Genomic DNA, 25,609 nt, shown 5'->3' with positions numbered 1-25,609 from the left:
GGCTGGTTCGTGCCAGCTATTGAGCATGCTCTGCCCGAACATGAGTATCTGTCAGGTAAGAATGACGTCCTGCTGACAGCATGGGCCTCCCAACCGAAGGCCATCCTTCCTGGATGCCACAGTACTGTCCTCTAGAGGACAGACATTGAAGACAAAAGGCCACCTGCTGTGTGAGGCCTATTCTGCGTCCCTGTCATAGCACAATGTACGCAGGGGACAGAGGGCTCCCACTGTGGAGAATGGCTCTCCAGACAGGGCACTGGATCACGGACAAGGGGAGCCTACAGGGGCTGGCTGAAGCAGGGGATTTTCAAGGAAGATACCAATGCTGGCATAGGATGAGAGTCTAGGGTATAGCATAGGGCAGAGATGCCAGCTACCTTATCAGGGCTGGGTGATAGTCTTGTTTCTGTTTCCTCTTTTAAGGGAGCAAATTCATCCCTTCTGCTCTAGACAAGGTCCAAGATAGTCTTGTAAGCTGAGTTTAGGTCAAGTGCCTCAGAGAAGGCCTGGCACCTCAAAGAGCAGTACCCCAAGACTTGGCCCAAAGACGAAGAGGACAGCTTCCTGTAAGGTTGCCATTTATATTTCTGAGGTGAGCAAGGTGGGTCTGGTGGTATAGCTCAGTGGCAGTACACTTATGCACACTCCAGGCCCTGGGCTCCATCCCCAACACCACAAGCCCAAAGCAAACAGGTTTTGTGTGTCTGACCCAATCCTACCTAAATAAGAAAGGTCCTGGGGTGGGTAAGGTGTCATCCTTGCAAACACTGTCAGAGATCCCGTGACCTTCCCAGACTAGATCCCCTGCTGCCAACAGGAACCCTTTCCCACTTTGGACAGTGCAGAGAGATGCAGGATTGAGGTCCCTCCATGAAAGACAGGAAAGGATTCGCTTTGCCCCTTGGAGGAAGTACTAGGTATTTTCTGAGCATCTACTTCATGCCCAGGCCCTGCCAACCTTGCTCCAGGGAGCCCTGAGATAATCAGTCCTTCACCCAGCGGCCATAAGCAAGGGAGCATTGCTGGGATCTGAGCTTAGGTCTGTCCTGAGGCTGGAGTACCCTCACCCGCACGTACCATGGTCAGGGCTGCGCTCTTCCCATTCAGCCTGCCCTTACAGCAGGGCCGGGCTCGTCTCCAGGGCTCCGCTCTCAGCATTTTCTGTGGTCATCATTCACTGAGTCTCTTGCCCATGAGTCTCCAATTTCACTGTGAGCTCATTGAGCAGTGGCAACACTCCCAACCCCATTCAGGAATCTCATTCTTCTGCAAGGAGCTGGGGGTGGGGCCAGAGGACACACACACACCCTCCCCAGTGCAACCTCTCTAAGCCATGGGTCTATGTTTCTAAACCACAGCAGGGATGTGACAAGAAACCTGGGACACGGGTGCAGCATAAGAGGGCAAGATGACCTCGGCACAAAGAGGGCACTGTAAGCTGACATATGCTGGCAGCAAGGGCCCTTCTGTGAAGACCGACAAGCCTAAGTCATCTTTCTTGGAACTGAGAGAAGGCTCACGAGTAGTACTGAGCCACCGGGCCCCCTGCTGAGAAACAAGTGGTGTGGGCCTCCTCCGTTGGTAGTCAGAGGCATTAAGGGATGAACGCAGGCTCTGTTGAAACCCCCATTTTAGGGGCTGCTATTAATGGGGACAATGATGATGCTGGCAGTCCCCATCCCATTGTTCCTGTAAGTGACTCTTGGAAGTTTTATCTCATCCCCTCCCCGTCAACCCTCCCCAATGAAAACACCATGGTCTCCTCTAGACAGATGAACACCAGAGGCCCAGGGGACAAGGTGACCCTCCCAAGGCCACACAGCTAAGGGATGCATGGATGCCATCCCCAGTCTCTGAGGGATCCTTCCCGGCTCTAGCTGGGATGTGGGCAGCATGGACCGCAGGGTGCAGCCCATAGAGGTTCTGAGAGCTCAGCTTCTCTTCACTCTCCCTCGCCACACTGAGCCTCACAGAGCAGGCTCAGGGAATCCAACAAGTCTCCAATGTGGAGTCAGCCAGGGTGAACAGCACAGACACCTGCAGCTAGAGGCCAGTGTCCTTCACACCTTCAACCACAGGCAAAATATGGTGTCAAGACACCTGGTGTGTGCCAATAGAAGTAATTACTTGGCAATTAAAATTAAGGGGAAAAATGCCAACCTTGTAACTAATACCTGTAACTAATACCCCTTTGTGAGTTAAGAAAATGCCTGCTGTCCTTCCTGCTAGTGGGTAGTCTGAATTTATCCTTTAACTATATGAGTTCTGGGAATCAAACTCAGGTCATTAGACTTGGCAGCAAGCTCCTTTAGCCACCAAGCCATCTTGCTGGACCTCAACCCCTTTTCCTTCTAATTAAAATGTTCACCTAATAGTTCATTGACAACGAAATTGTTTGGCAGTTGAAAAGCAGAGCTTATTAATGTCATCATACACGGTGGGGGCATCCAGACTTAATATCTGCTTGTGGACTTTGACAGTCCACTCAGTCTTTCCAAGCCAACCAAGATGTCCAAGGACTCAGCTGGGGAGCTGCAGACTCTCAGCTGGAGAGTTGGAAAACCTAGAACTTCACCTAGTAGGCACCAGGGCCCTCTCTGTTAACTCTTGGGCGATCCTTGGCCTTCTCTGGGATTCACTGGACTAGACTGATTTAGAAGACTGGTCTATGTCTCCAGGATTCTGCCCGCTCTGGCTTGGGGGCACTTGGTGAGTCTCAAGCCCAGATCTGTGAATTGAGCGCAAGCCTCATTTGCTCCGTGCTTGACTTGGCTCCTGTGTCCACACAGCTTCGGACCGAGGGCAGCCCAAGCCTGCAGTGGAGAAGCATCTGATCCCATCTTGCAGAGCAGGAAGCTGAGACTTCAAGGGCGAACCCATCTCCCATCACCCTGTCAAGCAGGCTCTGAGCTGTGCCATTCCCTGGCCCTGTCTTCTCCCCTGTAAGTTGCAGAGAGAGGAACTACTTCCTCCCCACAGTGGTACCATGAGGGCCACCATTGTTATTCCTGTGTCACAGGAAGACAGACACTCACATCTTATAAACCCAGTGGTCTGACTAAGCATGTAAACATGATAGTGGTGCTGATGTAGTCCCTCTGCCCACTACAGAGGTTCCCACTGTATGGAGAGGAAGCTCACAAGTAACAAGACAGTAGTTTAGTACAAGATGGAGATATGGCAAGGCCAAGAGTGCACAAGACAAGTCCCAATCTCAGAGCAAGCACTCTAGGAGGAAGCTGCCTGGAAGAACAGAGACAGAAAGAGGAGGGTGATGTCTCAAGAAACTCTAGATGCTATGGGGACAGAGTATGGATCAACTGAGGGACACAAGTTTGGAGTGCTACCCCCTACGAAGGGGCTGTGAGGCTAACAAGGTAGGAGGTGGTGCCTACAACACAAAGCTGCTGGGGACAGGTGAATCACCATGCCATTTCCAAACCCCACCACCTTTGAGCGTCCTGTGGTCACCAAATCTGGAATCCTGCCCTCTGCATCCATCCCTCTCTTGGTGGCCTTGAATCTTATAAGGATCACGATTCCCTGGCCAATGGACCTATGAGTGTTGAGTATTTGTGTGTGTGTGTGTGTGTGTGTGTGTGTGTGTGTGTGTGTGTGTGTTCATGACTCACCTAACAGCCAAGGGGACACACCAAAAGGAACAGAAACTAGTATTGCCTGGCTGAGCAGAATGAGGGCATCTTTGTCAGTACCAGCACATAGTAGGTAGTCAGTGGTTTAATAAAATGAACAGAGGTGAAGCCAGAAGACACTGCAGGTAAGGTTCAGGACCCCAAGAGAGGCTTCTTCTAGCCTATATTCCCTCAGATCTTATTCACCAAGGGTGTTAAGCAGACCTACTATGTTCCAGGCACTTTCCTCCCTTACTTTGTTTCTTAAAGGCACACAGTGATGCTATGAGGCACGGCAGGATAAGAATCTGACCCACTGTCATGCACTTCATGAGAAAGTACAGAGCTGGAATTTTGACTCACATTTAAATAACTCCAGAATTCTTTTCCTTAGTCATTCCTTTTTACTGTCTCTCAAACACCAACCTCAGTAATTTGCCTCTTAGTTTAAGCATCTGTTGTTCAATATTTGAGGTCTGTGTTATGGTATGTCATCAGACATTTCCACTGTAGTATGAACATATATTTTAATAAGAGCGTCTGGGTTATGCATATGTTAATAGAATGCCCACGTTAATATTAGTACTGTTAATGTTACCACTCTAACATCTACTGCTTGTCATGACCATTAAATCTATTCACCTTCACAACCCTCTGGGGCATCAAAGATGACATTTCAACAGAGATTCACCCCTTCTGCCTCCCCCTGCCCCATTGCCCTGACTAAGCTGGTAAGAGCTTTCCATAAAAGGCTACAGACCCAGCTGTCCCAGGAGATGGGAGCTCTGTGACCTTGAACATCTCCCTCGAATGTCCCTGGTGATCAAATAGTCAGGTAAGGGGGATGGCACTTCACATAAAACAGCTGAGTGATTTTCCAAGTCACTTAGAGTCCAAGGAGGTGGCTTCCTAGCAGATCCTCCTACCCCACAGGAAAACTACCAAAGGAAAGGGGAATTCAGAGCTTCCCCATGTCCTGAACAAGCACTGTAAGGATAGCGGGGGACACAGACAGGGGAGAGAATGACCTGTTGGCCTCAGGGTTCGAGTTGAGAACAATGAAGAAACAGGAGCCTGAATGGACCAATCACTGGGCAAGTCAGATGGCAAAGGCCAGCAGGTCATTCTCCCACTAAGACTATCTCATTTCTAGGCATCTGATCCCAGCTACTCAAGAGGCTGAGGTGGGAGGATCAAGAGTTCAAGGCCAGCTTGGGCAACTTTATGAGACCTTGTCTCAGAATAAAAAGTAAAAAGGTATGTACTTGCTTACCACATGTCAATGGAATTCTAGATTCAATCCAAAGGAGCCCCCAAAAGAAGAGACGCCTCTCAAACCATCCTGTGTGCTCACAGCCTTATTCACAATCACGAAGAATGGCCGCACCCATAACACAAGCAGCAGGGACTTAGTCACATGTTCTTTGAACCAGTGTGCCCTGGATTTGAGACCACTGAAATGTTCTCCACCCTGGACAGCTCCTTGGGGTTTTAAGCCTCTGTGTTTCTGCACATCCCGTGGCCTCTCCTTGTCCAGGACTCTGCTATTGTCCATGACAGTTCATCAGTGTGGTTAGTAGGCATTTTGAGGGAGGGAGAGAAAGGCCTGCTTCCATAGCGTTTATTACACTCCATGGTCTCTTAGCATTACTTTCAGAATCTCTTGCGTGACCAACACATACACTGAGTTTTAGTATAGGTTTACAGATGTAAGCAAATCACAGCAATTTAGGGTTTTGGACTATTGCTGGTGCTTTCAAGATTCTGTTGCCTCTCACAGGAAGAGCCACCCATGCTCCCAATGTCCTCCCTTCTGTTGTCTGTCACCTTCCAATGCTCAACTCAAAATTACCCAGAAAGGTAGACAAGTCACCTTTAGAGGGCTGGCATCCAGATCAGACCTAATATGTCCAATGAAAGAAGGAGGGATCCATCAGGAGCCAGGCCAAATGGCTCTAATACTCATCACCTCTGACATTTACCTAAGACTTAAGACCCCAAGCCCCACATTTTTATTTCTTTTTAAAGACATTGTCTCATGTAGCTCAAGCTATACCCTAAGTCCCCTTGTAACCAAGGATGGTCTTGAACTTCCTATCACCTGCCTCAATCTCCTGAGAGCAAGGATTACTGGCAGGTACCACCATGCTAGGTTTATGCAAGTGTTAGGGGTTGAACCCAGAGCTTCATGCATGCTAGAGAGGTGCTTCATCAGCTTATCTGCATTGCCAGAACAAGACAAACTCCTACCTCTAAATCATTGACTTTCCACTAAGCCTTTAGCCAAACTAAAGCTTGTCCAAGCACTGTGTCCAGCCTGCAATTCCTTTGTCTTCACGTGACACTGGAAAGCCAGGACCCAGGTAGTCCAGGCTAAAGGGAGGCAAGATCACTCAAGAACCACAACCCAGCAACCTATGGCTCCTAAACAACTCAGGCTTCATATCCACGGTTCCCAAACTCCATGGACACTGTCCTCTGCACCCGTGCCTCCTACAAGTCACCTTTCTGTCCCCCCACCTCCTATATCACCCCCAGGGTTCTCCCAATACCCCAAGAATCTTCCTGAGGCCCAGGCAGGAGCTCTTGGCTGTTTCCTTCTTCTCTGCTCGTCCTGATCTGTATTCCCAAAGTTTGCCCAACACTGTCAAGCATGCAAATGAAAAGCAGCTGACAGCAGGAAGGAGAGCGAGATGCTTATCCACACACAGCCTGTCCTTCCCGGTGGCTGCTGGAATACACTTAATTTCACTGATCCGCTTTTGAGACCACTGAACGCTCTGGCCTCATCCTTCTGTTCCAGCATGCAGATTCAGAGGTGATTCCTCCTAAAGTGAGCTCAACAGCTGATGGCACCCCAAACCTTGCTCACACACAGGAACACTCTAGGCACCAGCTAAGTGCACTGCCACGCTCCCACATTTATGGGGGTTCTAGGCAGCCTTCCTCCGAGGCATACCCATAGCTTGTATGAAGAGAGGGTCCATTTACAGATTATATGTAAAGAGGGTTCATTCATAGGCTGTATTAAAGAGGGTCCATCTGTAGACTGTATGTAGAGAGGGTCCACCAGTATATCTATTTGTACTCAATGCTGGCAGAAACAAACTCAGAACAGACAGAGTGGCAGGAACTGTGTCACTTGCTAAGCACACACGACCCAAGATTGATGCCAGCGCTTGACCCTGTCAGTGACCTTGACAATTTGCCTCACGATGCTCCTTTGAAGTTTGACCACAGGTCACTGCAGCCAGAGAAGGTCAGCATCTCTGGTCACATGCGTGTCTCCTCCAGCTCTCAAACCTTGCAAACCTGCCTGTGGGGCGGGTGTCTTAAAGCAGCATAGATCAATTGGAAAAGTGGATTATCCCCAGTTAGTGACTAATAATAAGATAATAATGCTATAACCGCCCTCAAAAGTGCGTAGGAGCTGAAGAAACTGTGGCAAGAGCCGAAAAATTGAATTAAGTTATGCAAAAAAAAAAAAAAAAAAAAAAAGGAAGAAAGAAAACCCAAAAGCATGTGGCCTTGCGAAGAGGCAAAGAGCAGTTAATTTAGCGTCAGAATTAAATTACTCCTCGGTTGTAGATGAATTTTCGAGCAGCAAAATGAAGAGAGATGTATTTAAACAATCAGGAGTTTATAAATCCACTAAATCGTCAGAATCTCCCTCACATGTCTTAGTTCACGTTCTTAACCTGTAACATCTTTCCACAGTTCTCAGCGCAGCCAGGCAGTGTGCATTGCTCCTCCGCACGTGTCCCAGCTCTGTCTACCAACTGCTTCCAGTTTCTGTCCCTGGAGTACACACACACACACACACACACACACACACACACACACACACCAGACTGTCAGCCCCAGCCCCCCCCCCACCCCCAAAAGCCTCCTTGTCTTCCATTTGGTCTCAGTTCAGAGGGGCTTTCTCTGGCTACCTCTCCTTCCATCTACTTCTTCCCGTGACTCAGGCCCCTTGTCTGTTGCTGTGATACAACACTAGAGATGAGATTATTTACAAGCTTTTGTTTCTGTCAGAGTGGCTGGGAAGTCTACCACCCCACAGGGCAGGCATCAGAAAGGCCAAGAGTGGCAGAGGAAACAAAGGCCAAACTCTCAAGAGAGCTTCCCCACTTCTGGGAAAGAAACATTCAGCCCTCTGGGCCCCATCATGCACGTTATTTCCAGTGCATGGACTTCTGGGAGCCTGTTCATACCCCAGCATCCTGCTCCCAGCCCTGGCCACATGATACCATTGGAAACAACTTACTACAGGCTTGGTGCTGCCCTTACAGGCTTGATGGGAGGATGCAGTGATGGTGAGTGAGCTGTGCCACTCAGTCACCACGGCCTGGAGCAGGAACCAGACCCCATGGGCCTAGCTCTTCTCATCCGTGAAATTGTCCCCCTCAGGGGTCCATTATGAGCATCTGATAAATGACTGAAGTAAAGGCAGATCCAACAAAGCCTAGACTAGGGCAGTCCTGTGTGCATAGTGTGTGTGTGTGTGTGTGTGTGTGTGTTCACAGCCTATTTGTGAAGGTCAGAAGACAGTTTGTAGAAGTCAGTTCTTCCCTTCCATTATGTGGGTTCCAGGAACTGAACTCAGGTCAACCTGCTTAGCATCAAGCATTTTCACACCTGCGGAACCAGCTCGATGGCCTCTGTGTGCATATTTAAAACTTTCTTTGTTTTTAATGACAGGATGATGTGTAGCCCAGGCTGGCCTCAAGCTCCCTAGGTAGCCAAGGATGACCCTGACCTTCTGATCCTCCTGCCTCCATCTCCCAGGAGCTAAGATGACCACACAATGTGTACACAATGCAGGGAGTTGAACCTGTGGCCTTGGGCATATTAGGCAAGTCCTCTATCAACCGGGAGACATCCCAGCCCTAAAACTTTTTTCTATGGGCTATCTTAGGTATACATCAGGTAAAGCGTTACAGATCCCTGCTAACTTGTCTCCAAGCTCCCAGAATGATCAAACCATGGCCTGTCTCACTTCATCTGCACTTCCCTGGTGCCCCAAACTAGGTTATGTAGAAACAGATTCCTAATGCCATTGCCATATCTCTATACGATACATCAAGTTTCCCTAAAATAAAGGGAAAGATTTTGTCTGTTGGTTTAGAATGCTTTGGGTTTTTTTGGGGGGAGGGGGGCGGGGAGGGAAGAATATCATTATTTAACCCAGGCTAGCCTAGAACACGAGATTCTCCTGCCTCAACCTCCTGAGTACTGGAATCACAGGTGAGTATAATTATGTCCAGCTGGATCCCTTTTAAAAACATAAGCACAATATTATTTTCACACCAAAAAAAAACCCCAAAAACAAACAAACAAACAAACAAACAAACATAGTATCATTGTTGTAACCTGGAACTGACCTATATCTGCCTTAGCCATCTCTACATCCAAACACCTCAGAGAAGAGTTAGCCAATGGGGTGTTGGGGGGGGGGGTCATCGGAGCTCCAGTGTGACAAGCTTCTGGCTCTCTCAGCACTTCAAAAGCATCTTTGTTTTGCAGGCTGCTCTGATCTGTGACCATCTATGCACTGGCTACTTTGTGTTACTATATAATACAGCGGTTCTCAACTTGTGAGTTAAGACCCTTTTGGGGGGTTACATATCAGATAGCCTGCATCTCAGATATTTATATTACGATTTATAACCATAGCAAAATTACAGTTATGAGGTAGCAACAAAATAATTTTATGGTTGGGGTGTCACCATCACAACACAAGGAACTGTATTAAAGGGTCACAACATTAGAAAGGTTGAGAGCCACTGTGCTAAAGGCTCTGCCTCTGACTGGTTACACTGCTCTCTCTCTCTCTCTCTCTCTCTCTCTCTCTCTCTCTCTCTCTCTCTCTCTGTGTGTGTGTGTGTGTGTGTGTGTGTGTGTGTGTGTGTGTGTGTGTTGATGATACACTGGGATGGAGGGCAGCTCTGATTCAGTAGCTACAGCTCTCGGGGTAGAGGATGACTGATTCTGAGAAGAGGAGAGAGCAGCAAGAACATCCAGATATATTTGCTCCCTGGCAGAAAGCTCCATCCATCTTAGATACCAGGATACCATGAGAACTCAGACCAAACTTAACATGACCAATCTAGGTTGGTGTCAAAGAAGGAAGAATGAGGGACAGCTAGACCACATGGAAACTAAAAATACAGCCTGGAGGGTGTTGATGAGGAAGTGGTCCACAGAGCAGGACAAAGCACAGAATTAGAGCTGAGCCTTCAGGAGCCCCAGCCACACACCAGAGCTGCTGTTTCAATTCAATGGGGAAAGGAGGCATTGTTTATTAATGATGTCTGTGCAAGCCGCTATCTTTTGGAAGCAAGTTAAAAAATCTCATGTTACATTATACACGCAAACCCCGGGAGGACTGGAGAGCTAACAGCCAAAAACATTTTTTAAAGCAATAGATATCTTGAAAGAAAATGTTGGAGATGACAAAAAAAAATAGTCTCAGGTATCAAAAAAGTAATGTTTTAAAAGAAAGACACGGAGTTAGGAAACTGACTCAGGGGATCAGAGTGCTTACCGTGCAGGCTTGAGGATCTGGGCTGAATCACCAGCACCCACATAAAGACAGATCTCACACATTCCTAGTCCCAGAGGTAAGAGGCAGAGACAGGAGGATCCCTAGAGCTATGTGACCGGTCACCCTCCAGAAAGCTACAGTTTCTGGTTCGAAGGAAACCCTATCTCAAGTCAGTAAGATGGGGCATAATGGGGCAGGCTTCCCTACTTCCTTTTCTGCCCCACCCTCCCCCCCATGGATGCACACACATGCATATATCACCTCCATCACCACCCCATAATAAATTATTTAAAAATAAAATTTAAAAAGACACTTCATTACACAAGCATTTTACTTTTATGCCAACAGATTTATAAAGTCAACCCAGAAAGTAGCAGTTTGAGTATAAAACTATTTGCAGCACAGTGGTTGCACAAAAAGTTTGCACGTGCCTGTGTAAAGAGCAGCTGCCAACTTTTAATGGACAAGGAGCATTGGAGTTGGGCAAAGATGATTGTAGGTGGGGCATAGCATAAGGCTGAGTGGTCAACACACATATGAACAAAGTTTACCAGAAGTTGAAATTGTAGGGGCTGTGAGGTTTCATGTTGCCTCTATCACCCATGGGAAAATCCTAAGAGGTGCTAGCACCTGCTCCCGAGTGGTTGAAGGGGAAGAACTGGCTCTTGAGTTGCTAAGCAGAGAGTGAAGTGTTACAAGGTTTCCTGGCGATTGATCTGGCAACATTGTCTAACATAAAAAAATACATGTGCCCTTCCAGAGCGTAACCCCAGGATTGGAATGATGTTTGGTGGAGATAAAAGCTCAGGATGAAAAGCCTTAGTCCATGAACGTTACCTTAACATTGTTTAGAGCAGAGGATAAGAACGGGAAATAAAAGTGAGTGCTCTTGGTGAGAAAAGATTCAGTGGAGAGTTCAGAGCAAGCATCACTGTGAAAAATGATGTCTTGCCATCTTAAGACTGGACCTGAGCCAGGCTGTGGTGGTGCAGCCTTTAATTCCATCACTCCAGAGGCAGAGGCAGATGGATTTCTGAGTTTGAGGCCAGCCTGATCTACAGAGTGAGGTCCAGGACAGCGGGAGCTACACAATGAAACCCTGTCTCAAAAAACCAAGAACGAACAAACCAACCAACCAACAAACAAAAAGACTGGGCCCAAGGATGCTACAGACCTGGAGAGAGTCTCACTAATGTGGTTGTTTGAATGGAGAAAGAGATATGAAGTGCCAGTGTGTCCTGTGACCCCTGCGGATGTGTGCGTGGGTCTGTGAGGTTGGCTCCATAGCTAGGACTCTTGTGTGTGTTTTGTGAATGTTTGTGCACATGTAGAAACAGAAAGCTGTCATCGGGACGTGAAAGAGACATGAGAGAGATGCATCTGCAGAAAGGAGGTAAGAAGCAGAAGCAAAAACAGCACAGACTGGAAAGGGACATGCCTGCAAGGCTCCAGTCAATTGGTGGCTGTCCACCAGTTGTCTGGCTGTGCATCACACTTAAGGACTAAGGGGGCTGTGGACGGTGCAGAAATCCAGCAAGCCTGTCAGAGAGGAAGAGGAGTGAGCCTGACCTCTGTTGAGAGCTGGCTGCTAAGAAGTGTAGACTGGGGCACGGTGAGAGCATGGATCAGAATCCACGGCTACATCCCCAGTGCTGTGTGAAGAAACACTGCCAGATCTGTCCTCCCTGGAGCACCCTCTCAGTCTCACAGTTCTGGGACTTGCTATAATTAACCCCCACTGAATCCAACAGCTGTCCCAGTGAAGAAAATGGGGCTCTGAGTATGAGAAGCACCTTCCCACAAGCCTGTGGGGCTCAGACCCCACGTTCTGTCCACCACTCCCTCACCATGGCCTCCCAGGGTTCACAGAATCCTTTTAGAGCAGGGCAAGCCTAGGCTAAGCACGAGAGCCAAGCTCGGGCAGGAAGGGACCAGCTCAGTCCACACTCCGCATCACTCCACTCTGTACAGGACAGAAGAGGAAGGGCAGGTGGCTCGCACAGGCCCTCTACACCATGGAGCACCGATCGTGTACTGGCCAACACTTTCAGACAGGCAGAGAGCAGTGTGCAGACTACGGCTATAACATTTGCAGGCTATTTGGCTCGGCATGGCTACCTCCCCTGAGCCCCAATTGCTACCGAGGTTTCTAGAGCAGGAGAGAAGAGCATACCCAGGACGCAATCGATGATTCCTGAATACTGAGTCCTACGGCGGGAGAAGCTCAGAACAAGAATCTCAACTCTATTACATCTTTGCTGTGTGACCTTGGGCACACTGCTTAACCTCTCTGTGCTTTGATCTGTGCATGTGTAAAGTGAGCAATAAATATGACAGAACTTCCACCAAGGGTTTGTGGTGACGTTTAAAGAGATTTACACGAAGTAAAGGGTACCTGGAGTCCAGCCCAGGCACAGCAAGACTTTGCTGTGCTCGCCTCTCCACTCCTCCTTTGCCCCACCTTTTTCAAATCAATGCTGTATCTTTGGAGCTTTGCTCTGTTCAAATCCTGAGAATAAGGATGCATCTCAGGCAGAGGGCTTGCCTGGTGTGCTCGAAGCTCTGGGTTTCACGCCCCAGCACCTCCCAGCACCTCCCAGCACCGGGTTTGGTGGTGCAGACCTATAATCCCAGCCCTTGGGGGATGAAGGCAAGAGAATTAGAAATTCAAGGTTCAGGGGCTGGAGAAGACAGCTCGGAGGTTAAGAGCACCAGAGAACCCAGGTGTAGGCCAGCACCCACGCGACAGCTCACGACTGTCTGCAACTCAGGTTCCAAGAAATCCAAGACCTCTTCTGGACTTACACACATGTGGCCCACAGATGTACACACAGACAAAGCATATAAAATTAAAGTGATGAGGTAGGGGATGGAGAGATTATCTGTGGCTGCAACTTTGAGGCCAGCCTAGGCTACATGAGATCTTGTTTTGTTTTGTTTTGTTTTGTTTTGTTTTGTTTTAAAAGAAAAGAAAGGGAGGGAGGGAGGGAGGGAGGGAGGGAGGGAGGGAGGGAGGAAGGAAGGAAGGAAGGAAGGAAGGAAGGAAGGAAGGAAGGAAGGAAGGAAGGAAGAAAAGCATATTATGGTACCAAAATCAAGGACTCAGCCTCTAGGAGCCTGGGCTGGATCACCTACAGTGAGGAAGGAAAGCGGTAGATTGAGCCTAGCTTATTCCAAGCCTCCATGGTCTGAGGCCTGAGGGGTCACAGCAGGGGGTGCTGTTTGGAGAAAGCAGCAGTCTGACTCCCCGGCCACCCACCTCGATTTATTTCCTATGGAACCTGATAGATACCAGGGAACGTGCTAGGCCAAGCCTCACAGGTACTCCAAGACCTCGGTCACGTGTCCAAAAAGCTGGGTCAGCTGCGTACATGGGATTAGTCCTCAGAATGACCTAGTACACAGTGGGGAGAGGCCATGAATGCCCCGTCTGCAATCATTGCTCTCTCACCATGGGGTCCAAATTACCTGGTGGAAACAGCTGAAGGAGAGAAAGGTTTGTTTGCACACGATTTCAATCCATCAGGAGGGAGGGTGTGACAGGGGGACCTCCCCACCATGGCCATCCCATCGGAGGTGAGGCGGCGGCTAGTTCACATGATGCAGACCAGGAAAGAGGGAGGCCAGCGCTCCGTGGGCTTTCCTCGCTTCTCTCTTATTCTCTCCAGGCCATCAGCACATGGGATGATGATGCCAGCATTCATTGAGGGTCCCTCCCACGCAGTTGGTCCTCTTTGGGAGATTTTCACCACACGTGCTCACAGGTGTGCCTCAACCTCCTTACTGATTCTAAATCTGGCTAACAGTGAAGACAGACTCTCGTAGAACCCCCTGTCCCAGCCTCAGAGGACTGGAGAACGAGAAGGGAGCCCGTAGGGACATCTGAATCGACGAGCAGCCTACCGCTTTCTTGCGGCCTTTGGATCTACAACTCAGGGTATCAGTACCTCATTCCCTGGTGTCCAAGGCCCAGAGAATGATCTTTGCCTGACTCAGAACCCTCTAAGGCCTTCCGCACTGTGCACTGTCACCCACCTTGCCCGTGGACCTCAACCCTTCATCTTGTTCTTCCTTGAGCTTGGCACACAGTAGACACCAGGCTGCATCTATGGCCTCCCTTGTCTCTTGCCCCTCCCCCTAGCCCCAGTCCCTCCTGGCACTTTGGGGAATCATCTATAGCTTCCACCCACTCTCCACGCTGCCGGCTGTGTGGTCGATTGCTTAGCATCTGCCTCTGGGAAGGTCTGTCCGGGAGGCAGACACCCACTGCCTCATGTCCTGATGGGCTCGGCCGACTTCAGTTCTCTGTCCTGTGTCATGTAACTTCGAGGCCCTCTGCCTAAAGACTCTTTCCAGGGACCCTTGGCTTTCCTATGCCATCATCTGGCTTGTGGTTGCTCGTTCCTCAAGGCCCCTTTGTGAAACCCCAAGTGGAGCTTCTTACCCTCTGAGGGGATGGAGGGCCGGGCCTGCCTCCTCCCTCCTTCCCTTGCTTACATGCTGTCTCCCACATTATGCTGAGTGGCACTGGGCTATGTGACTTCTGCGCGGGGACCACATCTCTCCCACTGTCGTGTTTTATTCAGAGCACTACCGATGGGAACTTAACACGCAGCTAATATTTATTCAGGACTTACCATGGGAGGACGGCAAGTGCGCTTTCACGTTATTTTATTTAATTATCAGAACAAGTACCTCCAGGCAGTCAACACTGCCCCACTTTTCAGACAGGGTGGGAAGTTGTCACCATCCTGGGGTCTCACTGCTAGGAGGCATTAAGATCACAGTCTGATCTGCAAGGGCCGCACCCCCAGTCCATGTGATACCCATCCCTGCCACTCCAGCAGTAACCACCTGCAAGATCTGAGATCCGTTGGCAAGGTCACCTTTGCTCTTACTTTCTTGCCACTAGATAGGCCCCACCCTGCCAAAAAGCTCCAAAACCTTCTTCTCCCATGATGCTCATCCCTCACTTCCCTCCCTACAGACCCAGGGCTTTACCAGTTGGGTCTGTGTGTGTTTATTGAGCACCCTCTGTGTGCCAGACACTTTACAAGAGGCAGAGATCATAACACAGTCCAGCCCAGGACCTAACATTTAGCTAAGGAAATAAAGTCTTATGGGAAGGGGTGTGGGGGCTGTGAGGCAGTTGGGCAGCCTTTACTAGATGGTTGTTTTCTGAACAGATACCTGTAGGAACTAGGGAATGAGCTAACTTCTGAATATGAAGATCCCTGGCAGACAATGCTGATCCAAAGGCCCTGATCTAGAGACACCCAGGAGAAAGGGCAGAGGAAGAAGAAGGCCCATGAGGTGGGTAGCTGGTCAGTCGACCAATCAGGACTATCCCTGTCCTCTCCCAATCTGCTCACCCAGATACTTCTCCTGTGGCAGCTGCTCACTCCTTCTACTGATTGGGTCCTGGGGAATCAAACTCGAGTAGTCAGGCATAGCAGCAGCTGCCTTTACACACTGAGCTGTCAATACTTCTGTGTCTCATCTTCTCTGCCCACAGTGGCCTCTTCCTCCTCCTTCTTTTTCTTCTTCTTCTCCTCCTCCTCTCCCTCCTCCTCCTACTGCTTCTCTTCTTCCTCCTCTTTCTCCTCCTCTTTCTCCTCCTCTCCCTCTTCCTCCTACTGCTTCTCTTCTTCCTCCTCTTTCTCCTCCACTCTCTCCTTTCTCCTCCTCTTTCTCCTCCTCTCCCTCCTCCTCTCCCTCCTCCTCCTTATCCCTTGTGCTCTAGCCCTGGCTGCCCTTTGCTCTCCCTGCCACCCCCTGCCCCACCATGTGCCCTTTGGATTTAAATTTTTCTCCTCTGTAACTATGTTATTAATTTTCTTTCATGATTTTCATGGGTGGCTCAGCTCCTGGGGAATCCCACACCCTCCCTCAGGCTATGATTCATGGCTCTGGCTAGGGGTGGCAGTCCCCAAGAGAGAAGCAACCTCTCTGCAGGGCTTCTTGTCATGGACACCCCCATAGCAGAGCTCAGCTTTCTGATGTCCTCGAGCTCAGAACAAATCACACCCTTGGTCATAAGCTGGGTGGCCATTGCCCCAGCACCCCCCCCCCCACCAAGGTTTGCTAGGGAAGACTTCTTGTCTCTAAGCATCTCCTTTTCCCAGCCCTGAGAAAACTGCCCTGCCTGGGCCTTCCTGTCTCAGGAGCCCCATGAATGGCATCCACCACACCCCAGTGTGGCCATAGTCTGGCCCTGGATCTCGACTTCTGAATGCCTTGGACACTCTGCCCAGTCCTAGTGACCACAGCACACTTCACACATCCTGAAAGTAGTCACTCAACAACTCCATGCTCTAGTAACTTCTAGGTGCCAGGGCTTCCACAAGGGACAAGAGACAGGATTTGACATCCAGAGAAGAAAGTCAGGCAGGAGATACTTCAGATCGTGACTGAGAGTGTGTCAGTCTGCAACAATCAGCACAGTGGAGACAAAACAGGCCTCGGTATCCGTGGCCACTTACTTAAGTGCGAGATTACACCTTCCTGGAGGGGAGAGAAACTGATGCCAAGACCTGAACGATACACTTGGAAGGAAACGACACATACTGGGGATAAGAGACAGCCCCCTTCCCACTTACAGATGAGGCTGAGCCCAGAGAGGTCAAATCCCTGCATGGGACCACACAGCAAATAGGCATCAGAACTGGAGTCTGGGCCAGATGCAGCTAGCTCCACACCTCTTCTTTCCCACCTTCCAGCTTCCTCCTGGTTGAGAACAATAAAGCCAATGGGTGATACCTGTAGCCAAGAGCCTCTCACTCACCTATTGGTTTGTCTTCTGCTGTGGTTGGCCATGTTGCCTTGCTTGGAATTCTCTCCCTCTCTTGATTACTTGTGACCTTTCCTTCTGGCCTTTGGGGGGTCTTCTGAGCCCCTCTAGGATGGGTCTATATGCTGACTACCCTGAGCATGCGTGTCTTTTCCTTTTTCTTTTTCCACTCAGCAAACCCATATTGCAGACCTAGTATGTGCCAGGCAACCTGGATATCAGGCTGAAATACCAAATACAAAATGGAGTGTCACGTGAGTCTGTGCTGACTCTGCCACTTGTCAAGCTTTGAGTATTTAATCTCATCAGTGTCTCTATCCCCTCAGCATATTGTCTGAGCCAATTGGCAAAGGAATTCCTTTTCATTGTGTACCTACTATGTGCTAGGCTGTGCGCCGTAGGTTGGAAATACAGCGTGAACATGGTGGATAAAATCGCTGCCTTCCTGAGATTTGCATTCTGCTGGGAATAGAATGGAATCAAATGAATGATTTGCATCCCTAATTAATTAATTAACATGCAGAGAAGAGAGAGAAAGAGGGTGTGGAGCAGAGAGGTCTCAGAACATGGCAACCAGCACCGTGACAGAGCCAGAGGCCTCAGCTTGCCACTCCTCACACCGGCATGCATACCTACTCCTTCCTCACACACAGCCACCTCAGCATGGGTAACTGTGCTTACCCAGCTCTCCCCACATCCTCCTGACCCCCACTTCCCATCCTGACTTCCCCTGTGCTGCCCCAAGTGACTCCATCACTGGCTTGGGAACCAGCCACATCACCCTGGCTGTCGCCTGCCCCAGAATTGGTTGACTCTTTCCCTTCAGGGTGTTTCTTCTGCCCCAGCATCTTCTCCAAGGCTGCTGGACACTTCCCACCATTGTGTTAGCTTCCGCCATACTGTGTTGTTCTGCTTCCTGCTAACCCAGGAAGCAGGGTTTGTCATCTCGTCTCACACATCTCAACCTTTCACAGACCATTTTCCCAGCTTGGAATATTCTCTCTATTCTCAGATTTCCCCCACCCCTCTCTTGGCCTAGCTACTTCTGCTCCCACAGAAAATATGCCCCCTTCTCTCTCTCTCTCTCTGTCTCTGTCTCTCTCTTTCTCTTTCCCTTTCTCTCTCTTGTGTGTGTGTGTGTGTGTGTGTGTGTGTGTGTGTGTGTGTGTGTGTGTTCACTAACTCTAGCTGGAATCTAAATTCACAGTGATCCTCCTGCCTCTGCCTCCCAAGTGCTGGAATCACAGGCTTTTGCTGAGACTGTCCCTCTCATCAGGAGTTAGCCCTGTACCCAACATGCAATAGATGCTTGAGTTTGGATTTAAAAAGAACTGAATGAATCTTTGTACTTATGAGTGACAGCAGTGTTTTCAAATCTCTGCTGACCCACTAACTTGGCCTGTGACCTTGGGATGTGACCTCTCTGGGCTCTCGCCCACCTAAAGGAAAAGTTCTTAGCACATTACTGAGGATTCCTTGACCTAAGTGTGGTGTCAGTATGCCCACACCCTCACCCAGGAGCTTCTCTGTAAACCAGCTGAGGAGCTGATAGTCTCAAGGCAAGGCCCTTCCTCAGAACGCTCGGAGGTTGGGTTCAGCTCAGGTGATGGATTAGACTCCAGGGTCTGTCACTCCCTAAGTGTGAAAAATGATGCCAGATACTTGCGTCTCATAGGTAGCTCTGTTTCTTCACCTGTAAATGGGAGTAAAATGAGACCCCTTTAGAGGAGGGTTGTGGGATTCAGCACGGGTCAGCATCCAATAAATGTCAACTGGTACCATAGCTATTAACGCACAACATGGGTGACCACAGCCTGGGCTTGAGCCCCTGGTTCTTGACAAATGAAAGGACAAGTTTCCACAGGGGTTAAGTAACTGTCCAAGGTCAAACGGCGAGGAAATGGCAGCCCTGTGCTTCAAGGCCAGGTCTGCTGTGCCCAAATCCCATGTTATTTCCACTCCATCAAAGAGGCGGCTCAAAATAGGCCTGTGGCATTTCAGCTAATTTCCTCTAAGCCCTTCCCAAGTAACAAACTGTAGTCACACAAAGCCGCTCCCTAGACATCTATTCAGCAGCCACTAAGCACAGGTGCCTGCAAATAGACCCTGTGCAGGGCCAGCTCTCCCGCGTGGCCTTTTTGCCTACAGAAGGACCCTGTGACATATAAGTCACTTGGAAAGAGTGAGGACTGTGAGACAGGAAGTGTCCCAAAGATGAAGCCAGAGAGCATTCCGGGTGTTAAATGGGATAAAGAATGGGAGTCAACCATCTTGCTGCATGCCAGGCTCCTTGCCCTTCTTCTGCCACAGGAAGCCCACAAAGTGCTCAGGCATTATTCACCAAGAGTCTGCTACAATCTAGAACGTCCTTGGGTCCTAACATCATAACATTGAGCGTGGCTCAGATCTTGCTATCAAGGGGTTATGAGGCAATGAGGGGGCTATAGCACAATTAAGTGTGATCAATGCGGTGAATTCATAGCAATATGGCAAACAGTGAAGATCAGGGGTAGCTGGGAAGCTCTACAAGGAGTGGACAAGTGCTCAGGGACCCATTTTTCAGACACTGAAACTGAGTCTTCAGGAAGCCAACTTGGATAGAGTATGGCAATTGTCCAAGTACCAAGTGAAGCTGTGTCCCCGGGCTTATTCTCTCTGCAGTAGTCTCTGCTGTCTCTATGCTGGCTATAGAGACAGATTCCCCTCCCCACCCCCACCCCTGTTGTTTTCCCGGTGACGACGTGGCCAGAAGATGAATCAAAGTCTGTGAATGCTACAGCCGCTGTCAGCAGTTCCGAGGTTAGCAGAGTCTGAGGACAAACGGAGGCTTCTGAGGTTCTGGAATGGGTGGGTGCTTTCTGAGCAGAAGGCCCAGGGGTTGATGTGAAGAGGGAAGGGATGAGAAAAAGTGTTTTGCTCCACTATGCATGGGAAGGTCAAAAGCAGCCAAGGTGACAGGCATCACCTCTTAGACACATATGAGACACCCAAGTGTCTCTCCAACCTGCCCTGCTCAAAAGACCTGGGAAATCTCAGAAGCTTTGGTATCTGCCCCTCACATCTTCCTTTAAGGATAGCAGTCCAACAGAAACACCCACGGAAGCCACTACTAAAGTGCACCAGGGATGAGCAGACCATCCACCCCCACCCCTCTCCTCCCCTGCTGCTTTCCTCCCACGAAGGAATCCAAGGCCCAAGAACCTCTTCCATGCAAGCCAGCTCCAGCCTCCACTAAAATCCCTTAGCACAGACTGCAGACGTCTGGGTGCCCTTCTCTAGATGCTGGAACTAGAAAGACAGCTCTCAATCCTTAGGAGGGTCCTTCCAGTCTGAGGAGGGAGAGGAGATTGGGAGAAAAGGAAGTTTTATGCAGGGTAGAGAAACAGGTAGTTTCTACCTGTGACTGCGCAGATGAAAGGAAGAGGTTAGGCTCTGGAATTTACACCCAAGGAACTATTTCTACCTCAGCCATCTTCTGCGTGCACCCGTAATCTCTGGATCACTGAGAAACTATCATGCAGGTCATCTCAAGGCACAATGAGGGGTGGCATTACTAAATTATGAAATCAAATCCTCACTCTACACCCTTCAACTGACCCAATGGATTCACAGCTTTCTCTAGCCCCTCCCCCAAAGGAAAAAAATGTAACCTAGAGTCTCCTATGGTCTCCTTTTACTTAGTCACAAAACTGATCTGAGATAACATGGCATCCACAGCAGTGAGCATCATCTACGTGCTTCGATTTCCAGGGTCACATTAAGGGAAAGTTGCACACACAGTCTGGAGAGGTGACACAGGAAACAACCCAGGCTCGCCGTTCTGCTGAGCAAGAGAGGGCTCCTGCCTTTCCCTGCTCATAGTAGAGAGGTTTAAAAAAAAAATCAATCTCATTTATGAATGACAAGGGAAACTTGGAAAGATCCACAACTCACTTTTCCTGAAAACATTTTTACCTTTGAGATGAGTATCATGTCCCGAACCCCAGTTACCAGCCACCCTTTTCTCATCCTTTCACAAGAATCATCTTCCCAAAATGTCTACTTGTAGAAGCAAGATGTAGAATTTCACAGAAAAACTACAGAGAGTCACAGAGAAAGCTATACACAACCCCTGTTAGCCAGAAAGAAAGATCAAGAGGAAATAAGGCAGGAGATGCGTCTATCCAGACAGTAAAATAAAACAACCTCCCCTCCCCAGAAAGTGTGGAACCCATGAATAGGGGAGGAAGAACAACACATAGAAACTATGTTTGTAATTACCCATCCAGGATCTCTTCCAGGAGAAGCAGCTGATTGAAGTTTTGTGGGAATCTGACTGTGATGGGAGGACTGTATTTGAAGCTCTGGGCACGTAGAGATGGAATGAGAAGGAGGCTGAACTGGAAGAAACACCAAGGGGGGAGGGAAGAGGAGAGAGAGAGAGAGAGAGAGAGAGAGAGAGAGAGAGAGAGAGAGAGATCGCCAGCTACGCCTTCCTCCCAGCTCCAGGAGGCCCCGGCCAGCGCTCATTCCGGAACTGTGGAACAGGAGTCCGGGAGGCCAGGCAGCCCTGCGCTTGGCCCTGGCCTGGCCCGTCCGCGGACGACAGAGGCCCCGTGGCCAGGGCCCCACTCCTGGCCGGCTACAGAGCGCAGGGAGCGCACAGAGTGGGGGAGTTGTCCAGTTCAGCACCACGGCGACGCAGTAGGTGGGCGCTCCTGCTCCGAGAGCTGTCCAGTCCAGCACCGCGGCGATGCTGTAGGTGAGAGCGCCCGGTCGTGGGGAGCTGTCCACTTCAGCACTACGGCGATGCAGTAAGTGGACGAGCCCGGCCGGGGTGAGCTGTCCGTTTCAGCACCACGGCGATGCTGTAGCTGGGAGCGCCTGGCCCGGGGCTGCGCGGCCGTGAGCGGGGGAGGCGGGCGGGCCTGCCTGCTGCAAGACGCCGGCTAGCGCGCCCCATCGCTCGCTCGCTCGCTGGCTTCCGAGGAGCTTTGCGGATCGGGGGAGGGAACCCCGCCTCGATTCTCCGGGAGAAACCCCCTCCCTCCCCCACTTCGCCGACACTACCCCCGCCGCCAACAACAATAACCGCGGCTGCTCGTCCTGCCGCCACCGCGCCCGCCAACCCTGCTGCCGCTGCCGCTGCCGCCGCCGCCGCCGTTACCGCCGCCGGGGCACAACCATGGGAGGCGAGACCCCCTCACCGGTGCAGCTGAGCTCGAGGGCTTGCAGAAGACTGGGCAGTCTCCTCTGAAACGGAGGCGCCTCGAGGACCCCCTCCCTCCCCAAGGAAGAGAACTGGCGAAGCCACGGATTTTCATGGCGCAGGCCGCAGAGCCGCGAACGAAGACCGAAGGTTGCTTCCCAGCTCTTCCAGTCTCTAACTGTCTAGGTCCGGACCATGAGAGATGGTGTTGAGAATTCGGCTGTACCCTGGCGCGCTGTGGAAGCCATCTCCAAATTAGCGATCACATATGGAAACTGGAGACCAGAATTTTAGGAAAAGAGATTAAGGCATCTCACTTGGGGGGGTGGGGGGGTGTCTTTTTATTTATTTTCCCTTTTTTTAAAAAAATCGCTGCAACTGGAACAGTTTTTTGATCTCAAAAGGCAAGCCTCTCTTCCCGTGTGATCTTTATAATTTACACACTTTTCCGTGAGCTTTCTTATCTCCCTTTTTTTATATCTCTCCATATTCTCTATTCACACATATATCCATTATATTAGTAGTGGAATTACCAATCGCACCCTCACACACACGCTCCTGAGAACCAGAAGTCGGTTGGGTGTTTATATAATGAAGAATTATGGGGCTGTTTGATCGAGGTGTTCAAATGCTTTTAACCACCGTTGGTGCTTTCGCTGCCTTCAGCTTGATGACCATCGCTGTGGGAACCGACTATTGGCTGTACTCCAGAGGGGTTTGCAAGACCAAAAGTGTCAGTGAGAATGAAACCAGCAAGAAGAACGAGGAAGTTATGACCCATTCCGGATTATGGAGAACCTGCTGCCTCGAAGGTATTTGATTTCCAACCTCCTCCCCCTTCCCACGCCGCCCCTCCCCTCCACACCCCCCCCCCCGCCTCCAAATAAGTCCCCTCCACATTCCACCATTTTCCCACTTCACTCCCTCCGCCGCTGCCGCTGCAGATCAAGGTTGACTGGGTTAGTTTCAGAGGAAAGAAAATCAATAAGCAGAACCCACACTCTCTACTCTTTGGCTTCCACCCCGTCCTCCCAAACCTCCTCATTGGAATGATCTATGGTATGGTGAAAACAGGAAATTGTCTGTAGAGTTCAGATGTGCTCTGGATGCTTTGGAGTCCTTAGGGTTTGCCTTTGGGTCTGGCTTTGCCACCTATGAGGAGGGAAAAATAATTGCTTCCCTGTGTGCTGCTCAGCCTTTTGCAATGAAGGATTCAGAAAAAAATGCTCTTCCTCTTCTCTCGCTCCTCAAAAGTTACAGGCCCAGCACCATCTGCAAGTCTCCCTTTAAAAAAAGAAATCTGTTGTTTCTAAGAATCCTTATTTGGTAGATTCTAATTATTCTAGGAGCTCAAGCCGAGTTCAAGAGCATTTCGTAATGTCTACGAGCCCCGCGTACCATTCGAGGTGGCTGGCTGTGTGTATGTGTGTGTTTTTAACGTTTACGAAGTCTAAAATGCATGTGTCTCTCACAGGAAACAAGCCCAAGTTCTAATCAACAGCGGTCACTTGCGGGTTAGACCGAGCGCTGATTTGCTTCCACGCAGAGTGACATGTCTGTCACCCAGAAGCAAGTCGAGTCAGCACTGTGCAGGCAGGAGGCGAGGGCATGGAGAGGTTGAGGGGTGGAATGGGAAAAAATGGGGTGGGGGTGTCAGCTGTTGGTCTTGATCTTGCAGAGTCATTGGGGCATGTGCGCCGCATGTGCTGTGGGCTGAGGGGCTCCCACAATGTAAAGGCCAGGACACTAGGACATGAGGAAGGCATGTGCTTTTGGGATACATTAATAAACACAAGAGGGGGGAACTCTGCAGGTCATACAAGCTGCATTTAGCCACAGACTTTAATATGAAGGAGTGAATTTGCATAGCTATATCTGTCTGTGTGCAAAAGCCACCTATAGGAAGACAGACAGAGAGACACATATGCCCCTGTATGGAAAGAGGCTTGTATGTGTTCCACTGATGTGAACCAAGCCTGGAGGCCCTTTGAGGTGGCATCGGGAAGTGAGCACTGCAGAACTGTTTGTTAAGCTCAACATGGGATGGTGCTGCAGGGAGTTGGGGCCAGCAGATGGGGGAGAGGGCAAAACTGATGTGATCCTGGGGGGTTGGGGGGTGTCTAACCTATACTAAGCCAAACACTGGTCTGGGAAAAGAGCTCCCATCACATGCCCCCTCCCGGTGTTCTTGGTGCAAACGGTTGAGTGATGGCTGAACATGTTTTGAATAGCTAAGTGACTTCATTGAGCGATGGTCTGTTTGACGCATACTGCATTTGATACCCTTTCTCAGTCCAAGCGCTGCCTTTAACATTCTGCAGAGGTGCTCTCTGCTGAACACTCCGTGCTCCTCCTCAGCCAGAGAGTCAATATCAGGAAATTAATAGGGACCGTTTTACACACACGCATTCTGCCTCTCTTAAAAAATGAAAAGCCTTTCATAGCGCCAGTCATTTTCAGTGAAAAGGCAGCTTCCATGTAATTAAACATTTATGGCAAGCTTTGATGCCGAAAGAGAAAGAAAGCAAAGGGAATGAGGGTTGCTTTGGGGACATGATCCTGGCAGCTGTTTGCATTCCTTGGATTTTGGTTAGAGGGATAAAAGATCTGCAGCCAAGAAAAATTAGAGAAAAATCTGTGTTTTTATTTTAGGGCAAATGTAGTCAGATATCAGTGACTTGGTATAAATATGCTTTCTAAATCGGGGATTTTTTTGTGTGTGTGACGGATCCTTAGTGTTGTGATCTTCTAAACATCTTGTAATTCGCAGTAGACACGACTGCGATGGCACTGGGTCACTTGTGCATCAAAAGGCTTAAGTATTTTCATTAGACGCCCATCTGTTCCAAGTCCGAAGCTACCCACCTCCTCTAACTTTCTCTCCGAGCTTTACTCTCTTCTGCCTCGATCAACTATAACGTGTTAGAATTGCAGCCGCCGCCCCCCCTCCCCCGCCTCCTAGGGTTGTGTGATGCTCACAGGAGCTGTGGGTTTGGCACTGTCCCCAGCGGCCACCCTGGGTGCCCAACCCAGGCACTTGCCTCCAGGCTGTGAGGGGAGGGCTAGATTAATAGTCTTTCCCACTAGGCTCAGACTGAAAGAGCTAATGAGCTCCAGGGCCCTGTCTGACCAGACCTTTCCATCTCTTACACCTTCCGCCTTGGGGTTCCGCAAACCTGGGACCACCTCACCTTGGCCACTTAGGAAGTGTCTGGTGCTGATTTTCTAACTGCATGCACTTCCTAAAACTAGAGTTTGGGGACTTATGTGAACTGGCATGCATGGGTCCTTATGGTATTGACAAGTTAGCATCTCTGAGTCTTCAGAACAGAGTCAGCTTCATCGAGGGCTGGGTGATTGGCGCTTCTTCAAGTCAGGGTCTGGGGTAAGAAAGACTTTCCAAAAAGATCCCTCCCATCCCACCTTGGATTGCGCTCTGTACCCACACT

The 25,609-nt window shown here is 49.8% G+C and overlaps 1 protein-coding gene and 1 long non-coding RNA gene across 11 annotated transcripts in view; one reads left to right on the top strand and one right to left on the bottom strand.

Moving 5' to 3' along the window:
* The window catches only part of A730060N03Rik, a 29,767-nt gene extending 6,909 nt beyond the window's left edge, over positions 1-22,858 (bottom strand). For 4 of the 9 annotated variants that reach the window (XR_875452.2, XR_875459.2, XR_003951456.1 and 1 more), the window contains exon 1: positions 16,782-18,764. This is a non-coding gene — a long non-coding RNA (RIKEN cDNA A730060N03 gene). Of the gene's footprint in view, positions 1-16,781; positions 18,765-21,232 lie in introns of those variants that run through there. The other 5 variants (XR_875458.3, XR_875453.3, XR_875454.2 and 2 more) reach the window with 5 other exon arrangements.
* Positions 21,433-25,609, top strand: part of Cacng2 (calcium channel, voltage-dependent, gamma subunit 2) — a 128,302-nt gene continuing 124,125 nt past the window's right edge. The window contains exons 1-2 of one of the 2 annotated variants that reach the window (XM_006520371.3): positions 21,433-22,564; positions 22,827-22,972. In XM_006520371.3, the coding sequence (XP_006520434.1) occupies positions 22,831-22,972 (142 nt within the window). In that variant the 5' untranslated portion in view covers positions 21,433-22,564; positions 22,827-22,830. Of the gene's footprint in view, positions 22,973-25,609 lie in introns of both variants that reach the window. The other variant, NM_007583.2, reaches the window with a different exon arrangement.

The sequence above is a fragment of the Mus musculus genome, chromosome 15, assembly GCF_000001635.26.
Source record: "Mus musculus strain C57BL/6J chromosome 15, GRCm38.p6 C57BL/6J".
Lineage (NCBI taxonomy): Eukaryota > Metazoa > Chordata > Mammalia > Rodentia > Muridae > Mus > Mus musculus.
This window is presented reverse-complemented; position numbering and strand designations above follow the sequence as displayed.